At 37.4% G+C, this 13,199-nt stretch overlaps 1 protein-coding gene across 2 annotated transcripts in view; it reads left to right on the top strand.

Annotated features, from left to right (window-relative positions):
* The window catches only part of ELMOD2 (ELMO domain containing 2), a 29,425-nt gene that overhangs the window by 11,261 nt on the left and 4,965 nt on the right, over positions 1-13,199 (top strand). For both annotated transcript variants that reach the window (XM_061384137.1, XM_061384136.1), the window contains exons 6-8: positions 2,244-2,377; positions 4,446-4,514; positions 5,351-5,484. In XM_061384137.1, the coding sequence (XP_061240121.1) occupies positions 2,244-2,377; positions 4,446-4,514; positions 5,351-5,484 (337 nt within the window). The remainder of the gene's footprint in view (positions 1-2,243; positions 2,378-4,445; positions 4,515-5,350; positions 5,485-13,199) is intronic.

Here is a 13,199-nt window from a genome sequence, read left to right as displayed (position 1 = left end):
TGGTGAAAGATTTTTCATTAACTATTTTTGTAATTTTCTGATAAGAATCAATAAGATATTCAAATTTAAATTTTTTTTTAATTCTGAAATAAATCATAAACTTAAAAAGGGAGATCTTTTCAACTGAGAAGTGAGTCCACAAGCTTCAGACTTTTTTCCCCCTTAAGTTTTATAGAATTCCTTATAAAAATTAGGCATTTTTTCAGCTTCCTCTCAAACTGTGAACACGGAGGTCCCTTTTCAGATCATTATGTCAGATCTTTGGGGATTTATGAAACGTGCTGAATATTGCCACAATAGATTTCAAAATTAAGGGAGTAAAGAAATTTACTTCGAACCTTCCTATTATTTCTGGAGTAGAAGTATATAAGGCCGGTGTGGTGCCAAAATGAGAGATTAGACCTGGAGCAAGCTTTCCAAATCATCTGCTTTAGTACCTTTGTTTGAGGGATGAGTTTAATTCTGGGGCCTAGAGAAGATGAAGTCATTTGCTTCGGGAAGGTCTGAAACAGAAATGAGTCACCTGCCCGTCCACTTCACCTATTCTGATTGTATTTTTTAATGTTTAAAGTTAGGGAAGACAGCACAGAGCACCTGGTGTTTGGTTATAAACTAAAGTGCTGTGGAAAGAGACGTCATTCCAGTAAGCGGGTATCTAAGTAACAGTGAGAGGCAAGTCTAAAAACAACACTTTTTCCTTGTTTTCAGAAAGCACTTCACCGAACTTTAAAAATAAAACTTGATTTTGGCAGAGCATAATAAAACTACTCAAAGGACTTTTGCTGCGGGTTGAGTTTCTATATTTCAGGTGTTAGCATAGTTAGTGCCTGGCACTCACTGAGGCTGCACTGCTCTTTATAACCTTCTCATCATCATTATTCCCGTAACCTCAGACCCTCTCTACACTGTATCTTCTCTTTAGAGGAGTAAGACCCAAGTCCTAGCATTTTAGTCAGGGGAATATTCATCTTGGTGATTCATCATGAAACTTACCGAAAGGTGAAGAGCCAGTGGCTGGCAGTGAATCACCCGGCCTCACACAAACTCAGCAGGGTCAGGGGCTGAGGAGATCCATGCCTCTAAGTGCAATCTAAGGGCCACCTTCACTAAAGGTAACCAGTGTTTTAATGTTTGGAATCCAGAGTTCCACGTTGGCCTATGAAATCACAATCTCCAGGGGTGAAACCCAGAAATTTGATATTTACACAGAGTAAGTGTTGAGTATTAGCGGTCTTACCTTGTCTCTCACCGCATCGTTGTGGGCCTCACTCTTGGCATAATCAAATGCTTGCTGAGCTCACGGAGAGACGCTAAGGTGAGCAGATGCATGTGTTAGTGATGAGAGGAGGGACCAGAGAAAACCCAGTCTGATGACTGTATTAGCTTCAGGGCCAGAGTCCTGACCCTGTCTTACAGTAAGGTCACAAAGTCTTCACATTTCATTCTAGGTAACAGGATACTCCTTTCATTAGGAGTCCTTTACTCAACAATGCCTGAAATGATAGTGAAATGGAAAAAAAATGCAAGTATTTCTGTTTTGCAAGTTTTCACAAACTTTCTTATCAACTTTTGTAAGTCTGTTTTGTTTGATGACTTGTGGTGTTGAATTTGGAAAATGACTGATTTTTTTTTTTTTTAACTTTAGTTTGCATTGATTAGTTTGTTGCTATCCAATAGTTGATAGCTGTTCTTAAATCCTTAGTCTTGAGGAATATATTTACTTACAAACAAGTCATACTTTTTTCTTTTAAAATTATGAAAATTTGTAAAAATAATGTTATTGGTATTGTTTCTCCATGATCCCCTCCCTATTTCAGACTTGTATTCCTTCTGACTAGGGACTAATCACCCGCCATTAGAATAAAGCCTGCTTAAGAATATAGTGTTTGAGGGAAGGGCCAAGTGCCTAGGACTGTGTTCTTCTCAAGGAAGCAGTTTACCAAGTCTAGTGTATATGTATTACTTAGTAAGTAAAGCCATCTTATTGTTTCAGATTTCTGTGTATTTGTTACCTTTTCAAAATCTGTCGTTCTTTATATCAGTCTTTTACATTGGAATAAATGTGCTACATTTTTTAGGATAACTGAAATGTTCTCTAAAGTCTTTGTTGAGCCTGTGATTTGTCTACAAAAGTAGTTTAATTGAAAGCATTCAGTTTACCAGTATGTCAGCTGCGAGAAGGAAAATGTCTTGGTAATTAAGAGCATCACTATTGTTTGTAATATGGAAGCATGTTTATACAGCTTTGGAATCTACTAATGCCCACGAAAAAGTTGAAGGCTAGAATCTCCAAGCAGTGGGCTGACATTGGTTTCCAGGGTGACGATCCCAAAACAGACTTCAGAGGCATGGGCATTCTTGGATTAATCAATCTTGTGTAAGTGAAAATAAACTTTCTTTTCTTCTCTAAATGAAATTCCATGTAATCTCCAATCTTGTTAAGATTTAGTAAGAATTAATCTGGTTGTTTCATACTATCTCTGAATTTTAGTAGCTGCTGTGCTATTAGTATTTACTAATATGCTGGCAAAAATTTGAATATGTTGGCCATATGCTTTTTCTGTGTGTGTGTGTGTGTGTATGATTTCTTTACTTACCAACTTTTCCTCTTTCTCTTCCTACCTTTCTGATACCGTTTAAGGAATTGTATGTACTCTTTTCCTACTCTTTTTATCCTTTTGCCTCTTCCTTCTTGGCTCTCTGATTCCATTTTAGGAAATATAAGCACACAAGATGAAAATAAAGTCTCTTCACACTTATTCTTCACCATCTGTGACAAGTGATCTAAATCCCTGACCTTTCAGAGCCTATATGAATTCTCTCTTGTTTTTCTTTTAATATTTATGCTTGGGCATATATGTGAAATCTCAAAATATGTAACTAAAGTCAGAATTGATAACCAACTCTATTTTAGAAATTAACCTGGAAGATTAATATGTATATGAATGTGCAGATGGAGATATTTTAGTGTTTGGGCCTGTCCTTAAGTAGTGATTTATAGGCTTATAAAATGCCTAGGGTGAGAACCCTAACCATAACAAAGTTCATATAATTGTTACTGTGAAAGAATTATTCCCCAAACTGAGCTAATTTATGTTAATATTGAGAAAAAATATCTAGATCAATATGGATAAGGCTATTTGGGAGGAAAATAGAAGATATAGTAGGGCTTTGATATTTACAGGTTTTTTCCCAGTAACAAAAGTATTTAATTTTCTGTAATACCTAAATTTATGAGTAGGAAAGTTACCTATATGTCTACTTTTCAAAAATAAAGCACAAAAGTCTGAAAAATAATGATAATAATAATTACAAAAAATGAGATTGCCAATTTTTCACTTTGATAAACAGAAACTTGAATTTAAGTAGAATAAATGCAGTTTGTTTTCACTTGGGAAAATTCTAAAATATTTTAAAATTTTATTATTGTTCAGAACATGTAGATCTTTTGTTTTTAGCCTTTAAAGTCCATCTTTTTTTCTTGGTACTTGTAAACTACACAGATAATTGGAGTTCAGTTAGATACACATTCTTCTGATGTTTCCTTTCTTAACTTTTGCTGAATAACCTTGCTTTTGGCTCATTTCCTCAGAAATCAAGATTTTCAACGCTTTTCAGAAGATAATTTAGCTTAAAACTTAAATAATTTAATAGGATTTGATTCAGTTCTGTGGTAAGGGATTCTGATAGATCTTTAAATAATTTGCAGATATTTTTACTCTATTTAGAGCTAATAGCTACTAATTTGAAAAATGACCAAGATCCAGATATATTGTTTGATGGCCATTGATGTACTAGAAATGGTTGAAAATATAAAATTAGCTCTGACTTCTCTATAAGGTTTGGTCTATAAGAACTCAAAAGAGGTTGCATTGGTACTCACCAACAGGATGTATGAGCCTTTATATATTTCTCTTCTGTATCTGCTAATACTTCTGTTTTATGGCCAGTATTTTAGTTATACCACTCATCAAGGAGGGTTTTGTTTTTGTTTGGTTTTTAAGCAAAAGGAAGGCTATTGACTTTCTTCTGATTGCATTGACAATGGCATTAAGCAGTACAGACTTAAGTCACAAGAGAAGGAATGAACTCAGGTGAAAGGAAGTGTCCCAAGAGGTAGACAGTGACTATTTTATAAGAAATGTGGAACAGACAGAACTCTAGATTTTCCTTAAGATAGATTTAAAAAATCTCTTGTTGGATCATTTTTTTGTCAAATACTTCAAAATCTAGCAAAGGACCCATATCCTATACTAGATAGGCCTGATGGCTCAGAATTAAGTTTTGATTGAGAAGCATCTCAGAGTCACTAAAGGATTTGAGATGGAGATTGGGGTACTTTTGGCAATAGGACTGTCATTTTGACAGTAGCTTTTAAAATTGCTTCTGGGTATCTTCAGTTTGAATGGCATGTTAATTTTGTTATTTTTCTTAAACCTTTTCAGATATTTCAGTGAAAATTACACCAGTGAAGCTCATCAGATTCTTTCCCGTTCAAATCATCCAAAATTAGGGTAAGCTGGATATATTAAAGAAACTGTAAACTCTTGAATTCAAGTTAATTAGAAGATCTGAATTTGAAAGTATTTCAGGGTATTTTTCTAAATTATTTTAGTTAATAAGAACTTTATAAATAATACTACATGACATTATTTTAATATATGTGATCATAAACTGATTTTGTATGTATTTCAGTTATTTTTATCACAAGATATAGTTTATCTATAAAATGAAAATAAGGACCTTTTAAAATTTTTCTTAGGAAGATTTGAAAATGGGAATGGGAAATGGCTTTGAAATAGGAATAGGAAAATGAGAAATAACTTTGAAACTTGTGAAGTGAAATGTAAATTGACATTATTAGCTTTGTTGTTGTTCGGTTGCTAAGTTGTGTCTGATTCTTTGCAGTTATTAGCTTTATCATTATTTATTTTTATATTTCAATGATACCTACCTTTGAAAAAGCATTATATTGATAACAGTATTACATCATAAAAATAAATACCCTGATAATGGAGAAACTGTCAGATTACCCAGTGTATTTTAGAAATCAATGAGGGTGTATGTAGTACTCTCTTGGATTTTTTAAAAAGGATTTTGGTTTTAGATATTCATGTGACCAGAGCTTTATTTTCATGTTTTAGATTAGATCCAGAAAAGCAATAGGCTCTGAAGAACAAAAATGTTTAATCAATTCTGGTGTACTTTCTTAATATGTAGAACTTATTTTAAAATCAATACTGTGTTAGAAATTAATCAGAGTAACATTTTACTAATTCCTTGCATAGTTTAAAATTTACTGTATGAACTATTTGGCTAGCTGGGATAACTGGTAATGTTTCTGACATAGGTATTCTTATGCAATAGTTGGAATCAATCTTACAGAGATGGCTTACAGCTTACTGAAGAGTGAAGCTTTGAAGTTTCACCTCTACAACTTTGTTCCTGGTATACCAACAATGGAACACTTTCACCAGTTTTATTGTGAGTATTGAAATGACTTAAAAGTAGATATTTCTAAGAAAAATTTTAAATCCTTAGTAAAGTGTATATATATATACACATATATGTACACACTTAGTATATAATATTAAATATGTAATATATACTACCTTGATCAAATATATAATGTGTATTTGTCATTTTACTATTTAGTATCTCTGAAAAACAACATAATGGAATATGGGTTTCTAAGAGTATTTTGTACTTCAGTTTATATATTTGCTGTTGTAAAAAATTCACTGAGGCAGTTTTTTGACATGTATGCAAATTTAGTATTTATGCAGTTTCTCTGTAGACATTCATTTTCCAGTCAACTAAAGATGAATTTTTCTTCTTATGTAGTGGTTAATGAATGCTGTTAAATCAAGGACAGATATCATTTGGTTACTCTTGTAAGGAAGTTTAAAGGAATGTTTCACACGCACACACTCCTTATTTCAAGACCAGGGTTTTTTTGTGTTAGGTTGGGGCTATCTAGTAACTCTTCCTAAAGCAGTTATGTAACAGTCATGTAACAGTTGTAACTGTTCCTTTAACTTTTATTTTAATGATATTTGAATCTTGAAGGTTTAATGTGAATAAACGCATCTTCTGAAGATACTGCTCAGAAGCAAAGAATTCAGATTTAGCCTGGCTTCATACTCTCCTTTTTCTTGATCTTTTTGTATCTTTAGATAGGATATAGGTTATAGGAAACTACTTAGATACTAAGGGCCCAGATCATAACATCTTCATCCATTCTCAAAGGAGTCATCCAGGTCTCCATTGCCATACCCTCCCCTGCCTTTACTAATCCCTAATTTCCAGGTTTGTCTCCTTCCTGAATTTCTCTTGAATTTGTCCACCTATTTCTGTCCCATTGGAACTGTAATGTTACTTTGTTACTAGGTTACTGTCATAGCCTTTTCCCTAGTCTTTCAGTCATGACCCTCTTCTAGATGTCCACATTGAAAATACAGTTATTTAAAATGAAAACATAGTTGTTTTCTTTCATCTTGTTACTGAAAAACTGTTTTTCCCTCCTCTAGTCTTGTTTAGTTTCTTCTCCTAAATCTCTCATTGACTTTATGCAAAGGGCTGGAACTCCTGGGACTTGGCCAGCTGTCTCCAGATTACTTGTCTTCTCTATGAATATATGCTTGTGTAATGCTGCTTGTTGAACACAAAAAAGAGTAGCAAAATAAACAACCGAAAAACTACCCCCCTCAGCATTTTACCATATTTAAGTAAATGTGTTAGAGTGACAAGTGGGAATGCAGTACAAAATGAACTCTGTCCAGTATTCCCCCACAGAGGGGTAACTGGAGCATCTTCGGATAGCGTTGCTTACAGTGCTTTCAGTACCAGCATCTTCTTTGGCTCCTGACTAGGAAGATCATCAAAGTAATACGTGAGGTGGCAAAGTCGTTACAGGACCTTCTCAGTTGTTTTGTTTCTATCAGTCAGATCCATAAGACCTGTGGATCATCCAGGAAGCAGAGAAGCTAATGTTTTTCAAATTTCTTGAAACATTTAAAGCAAACACACACACATAAAGACACACATATACTCATCTTTTACACAGAAGTTTCCCCCTCAGAATTGACTGTAATGTCTTAGTTAAGGTTCTGCTCTTATTCAGTTCAGTTCAGTCGCTCAGTCGTGACCCCATGAACCGCAGCACGCCAGGCTTCCCTGTCCATCACCAACTCCCGGAGTTTACTCAAACTCATGTCCATTGAGTTGGTGATGCCATCCAGCCATCTCATCCTCTGTCATCCCCTTCTCTTCCTGCCTTCAATCTGTCCCAGCATCAGGGTCTTTTCTAATGAGTCAGCTCTTCACATCAGGTGGGGAAGTATTGGAGTTTCAGCTTCAGCATCAGTCCTTCTAGTGAACTCCCAGGACTGATTTACTTTAGAATGAACTGGTTGGATCTCCTTGCAGTCCAAGGGACTCTCAAAGAGTCTTCTCCAACACCACAGTTCAAAAGCATCAGTTCTTCGGAACTCAACTTTCTTTATAGTCCAGCTCTCATCCATACATGACTACTAAAAAAACCATAGCTTTGACTAGAAGGACCTTTGTTGGCAAAGTAATGTCTCTGCTTTTTAATATGCTGTCTAGGGTGGTCATAACTTTTCTTCCAAGGAGCGAGCATCTTCTAATTTCATGGCTGCAGTCACCATCTGCAGTGATTTTGGAGCCCAAAAATAAAAAGTCTGTCACTGTTTCCACTGTTTCCCCATCTATTTGCCATGAAGTGATGGGACCAGATGCCAGGATCTTAGTTTTCTGAATGTAGAGTTTTAAGCCAACTTTTTCACTTTCACTTTCATCAAGAGGCTCTTTAGTTCTTCTTCACTTTCTGCCATAAGGGTGGTGTCATTTTCCTATCTGAGGTTATTGATATTTCTCCAGGAAATCTTGATTCCAGCTTGTGCTTAATCCAGTCCAGAATTTCTTATGATGTACTCTGCATATAAGTTAAACAAGCAGGGTGACAATATACAGCCTTGATGTACTCCTTTCCCGATCTGGAACGAGTCTGTTGTTCCATGTCCAGTTCTAACTATTGCTTCTTGACCTGCATACAGATTTCTCAAGAGGCAGGTCAGGTGGTCTGATATTCCCATCTCTTTAAGAATTTTCCACAGTTTGTTTTGATGCACAGTCAAAGGCTTTGGCATACTCAATAAAGCAGAAATAGATGTTTTTCTGGAACTCTCTTGCTTTTTCAATGACCCGGCAGATGTTGGCAATTTGATCTCTGGCTCCTCTGCCTTTTCTAAATCCAGCCTGAACATTTGGAAGTTCACAGTTCACATACTGTTAAAGTCTGGCTTGGAGAATTTTGAGCATTACTTTGCTAGCGTGTGAGATGAGTGTAATTGTGCAGTAGTTTCAGCATTCTTTGGCATTGCCTTTCTTTGGGATTGGAATGAAAACTGACCTTGTCCAGTCCTGTGGGCACTGCTGAGTTTTCCAAATTTGCTGGCATACTGAATGCAGCGCTTTCACAGCAGCATCTTTTAGGATTTGAAATAGCTCAACTGGAATTCCATCACTTCCACTAGCTTTGTTCGTAGTGATGCTTCCTAAGGCCCACTTGACTTCACATTCCAGAATGTCTGGCTCTAGGTAAGTGATCACATGGGTTATCTGGTCATGAAGATCTTTTTTGTATAGTTCTGTGTATTCTTGCCACCTCTTCTTAATATCTTCTGCTAGGTCCATACCATTTCTGTCCTTTATTGTGCCCATCTTTGCATGAAATGTTCTCTTGATATCTCAAATTTTCTTAAGCAATCTCTAGTCTTTCCCATTCTAGTGGGAAAGATCTCTAGGCTTTGTATTTCTTTCCACTGTTCACTGAGGAAGGCTTTCTTATCTCTTCTTGCTATTCTTTGGAACTCTGCATTCAAATGGTTATATCTTTCCTTTTCTCCTTTACCTTTCTCTTCTCTTCTTTTCATAGCTATTTGTAAGGCCTCCTAACACAACCATTTTGCATTTTTGCATTTGTTTTTCTTGGGGATGGTCTTGATCCCTGCCTCCTGTACAATGTCACAAACCTCCGTCCATAGTTCTTCAGGCACTCTATCAGATCTAATCCCTTGACTCTATTTTTCACTTTCACTGTATAAGCATAAGGGATTTGATTTAGGTCATACCTGAATGGTCTAGTGGTTTTCCATACTTTCTTCAATTTAAGTATGAATTTGGCAATAAGGAGTTCATGATCTGAGCCACAGTCAGCTTCCGGTCTTGTTTTTGCCGACTGTATAGAGCTTCTCTATCTTTGGAATATAATCAGTCTGATTTCAGTACTGGCCATCTGGTGATGTCCATGTGTAGAGTCTTCTCTTGTGTTGTTGGAAGAGGGTGTTTGCTATGCCCAGTGTGTTCTCTTGGCAAAACACTGTTAGCCTTTGCTCTGCTTCATTCTGTACTCCAAGGCCAAATTTGCCTGTTACTCCAGGTATCTCTTGACATCCTACTTTTGCATTCCAGTCCCCTATAATGCAAAAGTACATCTTTTTGGGGTGTTAGTTCTAGAAGGTCTTATAGGTCTTCATAGAACCATTCAACTTCAGCTTCTTCTGCATTAGTGGTTGGTGCGTAGACTTCAACTAATGTGATATTGAATGGTTTGCCTTGGAAACTAACAGAGATGATTCTGTTGTTTTTTAGATTACATCCAAGTACTGCATTTCGGACTATGCATGGCTACTCCATTTCTTCTAAGGGATTCTTGCCCACAATAGTAGATATAATGGTCATCTGAATTAAATTCACCCATTTCAGTCCATTTTAGTTCACTGATTCCTAGAATGTCTATGTTCACTCTTGCCATCGCCTGTTTCCCACTTCCAATTTGCCTTGATTCATTCCAGCAACATGCAGTATTGCTGATTACGCATTAGACTTTACTTCCATCACCAGTCACATCCACAACTCGTGTTGTTTTTGCTTTGGCTCTGTCTCTTCATTCTTTCTGGAGTTTTTTCTCCACTGATCTCCAGTAGCATTTTGGGCACCTACCAACCTGGGGAGTTCATCTTTCAGTGTCCTATATTTTTGCCTTTTCATACTGTTCATGGGGTTAAAGGGAACATGTCATGCAAAGATGGGCACAATAAAGGACAGAGATGGTATGGACCTAAGAGAAGCGGAAGATATTAAGAAGTGGCAAGAATACACAGAAGAACTGTACAAGAAAGATCTTCACAACCTAGATATTCACGATGGTGTGATCACTCACCTAGAGGCAGATATCCTGGAATGTGAAGTCAAGTGGGCCTTAGGAAGCATCACTACGAACAAAGCTAGTGAAGGTGATGGAATTCCAGTTGAGCTATTTCAAATCCTAAAAGATGATGCTGTGGAAGTGCTACATTCAATATGTCAGCAAATTTGGAAAACTCAGCAGTGCCCACAGGACTGGACAAGGTCAGTTTTCATTCCAATCCCAAAGAAAGGCAATGCCAAAGCATGCTGAAACTACCGCACAATTGCACTCATCTCACACGCTAGCAAAGTAATGCTCAAAATTCTCCAAGCCAGGCTTCAGCAATACGTGAACTGTGAACTTCCAGATGCTCAACTGGATTTAGAAAAGGCAGAGGAACCAGAGATCAAATTGCCAACATCTGCCGGGTCATTGAAAAAGCAAGAGAGTTCCAGAAAAACATCTATTTCTGCTTTATTGAATATGCCAAAGCCTTTGACTCTGTGGATCAAAACAAACTGTGGAAAATTCTTAAAGAGATGGGAATATCAGACCACCTGACCTGCCTCTTGAGAAATCTGTATGCAGCTCAGGAAGCAATAGTTAGAACTGGACATGGAACAACAGACTCGTTCCAGATCGGGAAAGGAGTACATCAAGGCTGTATATTGTCACCCTGCTTATTTAACTTATATGCAGAGTACATCATGAGAAATTCTGGACTGGATTAAGCACAAGCTGGAATCAAGATTTCCTGGAGAAATATCAATAACCTCAGATAGGAAAATGACACCACCCTTATGGCAGAAAGTGAAGAAGAACTAAAGAGCCTCTTGATGAAAGTGAAACTTAAAACTCAACATTTAAAAAACTAAGATCCTGGCATCTGGTCCCATCACTTCATGGCAAATAGCTGGGGAAACAGTGGCTGACTTTATTTTTTTGGCCTCCAGAATCACTGCAGATGGTGACTGCAGCCATGAAATTAAAAGATGCTTGGAAAGAAAGCTATGACCACCCTAGACAGCATATTAAAAAGCAGAGACATTACTTTGCCAACAAAGGTCCTTCTAGCCAAGGGTATTGTTTTTCCAGTAGTCATGTATAGATGTCAGATTTGGACTATAAAGAAAACTGAGTATCAAAGAATTGATGCTTTTGAACTGTGGTATTGGAGAAGACTCTTGAGAGTCCCTTGGACTGTAGGGAGATCCAACCAGTCCATCCTAAAGGAGATCAGTCCTGGTGTCATTGGAAGTACTGATGCTTAAGCTGAAACTCCAATACTTTGGCCACCTGATGCGAAGAGCTGACTCATTTGAAAAGACCCTGATGCTGGGAAAGATTGAAGGCGGGAGGAGAAGGGGACGACAGAGGATGAGATGGCTGGATGGCATCACCAATTCTATGGATATGAGTTTGAGTAAACTCTGGGAGTTGGTGATGGACAGGGAGGCCTGGCGTGGTGTGGTCCATGGGGTCACAAAGAGTCAGACACGACTGAGTGACTGAACTGAACTGATGGGGTTCTCAAGGCAAGAATACTGAAGTGGTTTACCTTTCTGCTTTCCAGTGAACCACATTTTGTCAGAACTCTCCCACCATGACCCGTCTGTCTTGGGTGAACCTACAGGACATGGGTCATAGTTTCATTGAGCTAGACAAGGCTGTGGTCCATATGATCAGTGTGGTTAGTTTTCTGTGATTGTGGTTTTCATTCTATCTGCCATCTGATGGAAAAGGATAAGAGGCTTATGGAAGCTTCCTGATGGGAGAGACTGACTGAGGGGGAAGCTGGGTCTTGTTCTGGTGGGTGGGGCCATGCTCAGTAAATCTTTAATCCAATTTTTCTGCTCTTATTAGAAGAAGCATATTCTAACTGGAAGATAGTTTGAAACCTTATCTTTTGAACATACATACTTTTCTTTGTTGGGAGATTGAGCCCAATTCATTTGCACAAGTCAGTTCCAGGGTCATAGTTTCTATCTAAAAGAAAGAACTATATAAAAAGATGAGCTTTCACATTGTTTATTTCCGTGTGATCTGTGTCTGTCTCTGCTCTCCTCCTTGTCCCTCCTCCCATTTTATTGTTATCATCTTTCATGGACAAGACTAGAAGCAGCAAGTGGTGATTAGCTTCTTAGTTCTGTTGTTGCTGTTTGTATATCTAACATGTAAGCACATAGTCACTGTCATCCTGAGAAGTCACCAACCATTGGTTTGGAGGTTCCAAAAAGTTAACTCTTAAATTTGTATAATAAAAAGGTTATGACTTTTAATGGCTGTATTGAGGTGTAATTTATATACCATAAAATTCACCTGTTTTAAGTGTACAGTTCAGTGAGTTTTAGTAAATTTACTCAGTTGTACAACTGTCCCCATAATCCAGTTTTAGAACATTTGTATCACCCCAGTGAAAGGAAAAGGAAAGTGAAGTCGCTCAGTCGTGGCCGACTCTTTGCGACCCCATGGACTGTAGCCTATCAGGCTCCTCCATCCATGGGATTTTCCAGGCAAGAGTACTGGAGTGGATTGCCATTTTTTTCTCCAGGGGATCTTCCCGACCCAGGAATCGAACCCGGGTCTCCCGCATTGCAGGCAGACGCTTTACCGTCTGAGCCACCAGGGAAGCCTCTGTAACATCCTTCACCCCAGTAACATCCTTCGTACCAGTTAATTCCTGTTTCTGTGGTTCTATTTTTAATCCCTGTGGGAAAACCTCAAGTGCCCCTGCAGCTTTGGTTAGGGACAGTAGAAGCATACAGGGAATTTTAAGTTTAGAAATTTTGTATGGTATTTCCATCAAGTCTGGTGTTTTAAACTCCTGGAGTCAAAGGACAATAGACTGGGTATGTTGCTTTATAGAAACAACTCTTTTCTATCACTTTAAAGTCGTTTGAATAGGTAATGAAAAGCAATTTAAAGGTATGGTAAATAGCTAAAACCCAATAGCCAGAAATACTAAAACAAGCTGTGTTCTATAAAA

Source organism: Bos javanicus, chromosome 17 (assembly GCF_032452875.1).
Source record: "Bos javanicus breed banteng chromosome 17, ARS-OSU_banteng_1.0, whole genome shotgun sequence".
Lineage (NCBI taxonomy): Eukaryota > Metazoa > Chordata > Mammalia > Artiodactyla > Bovidae > Bos > Bos javanicus.
This window is presented reverse-complemented; position numbering and strand designations above follow the sequence as displayed.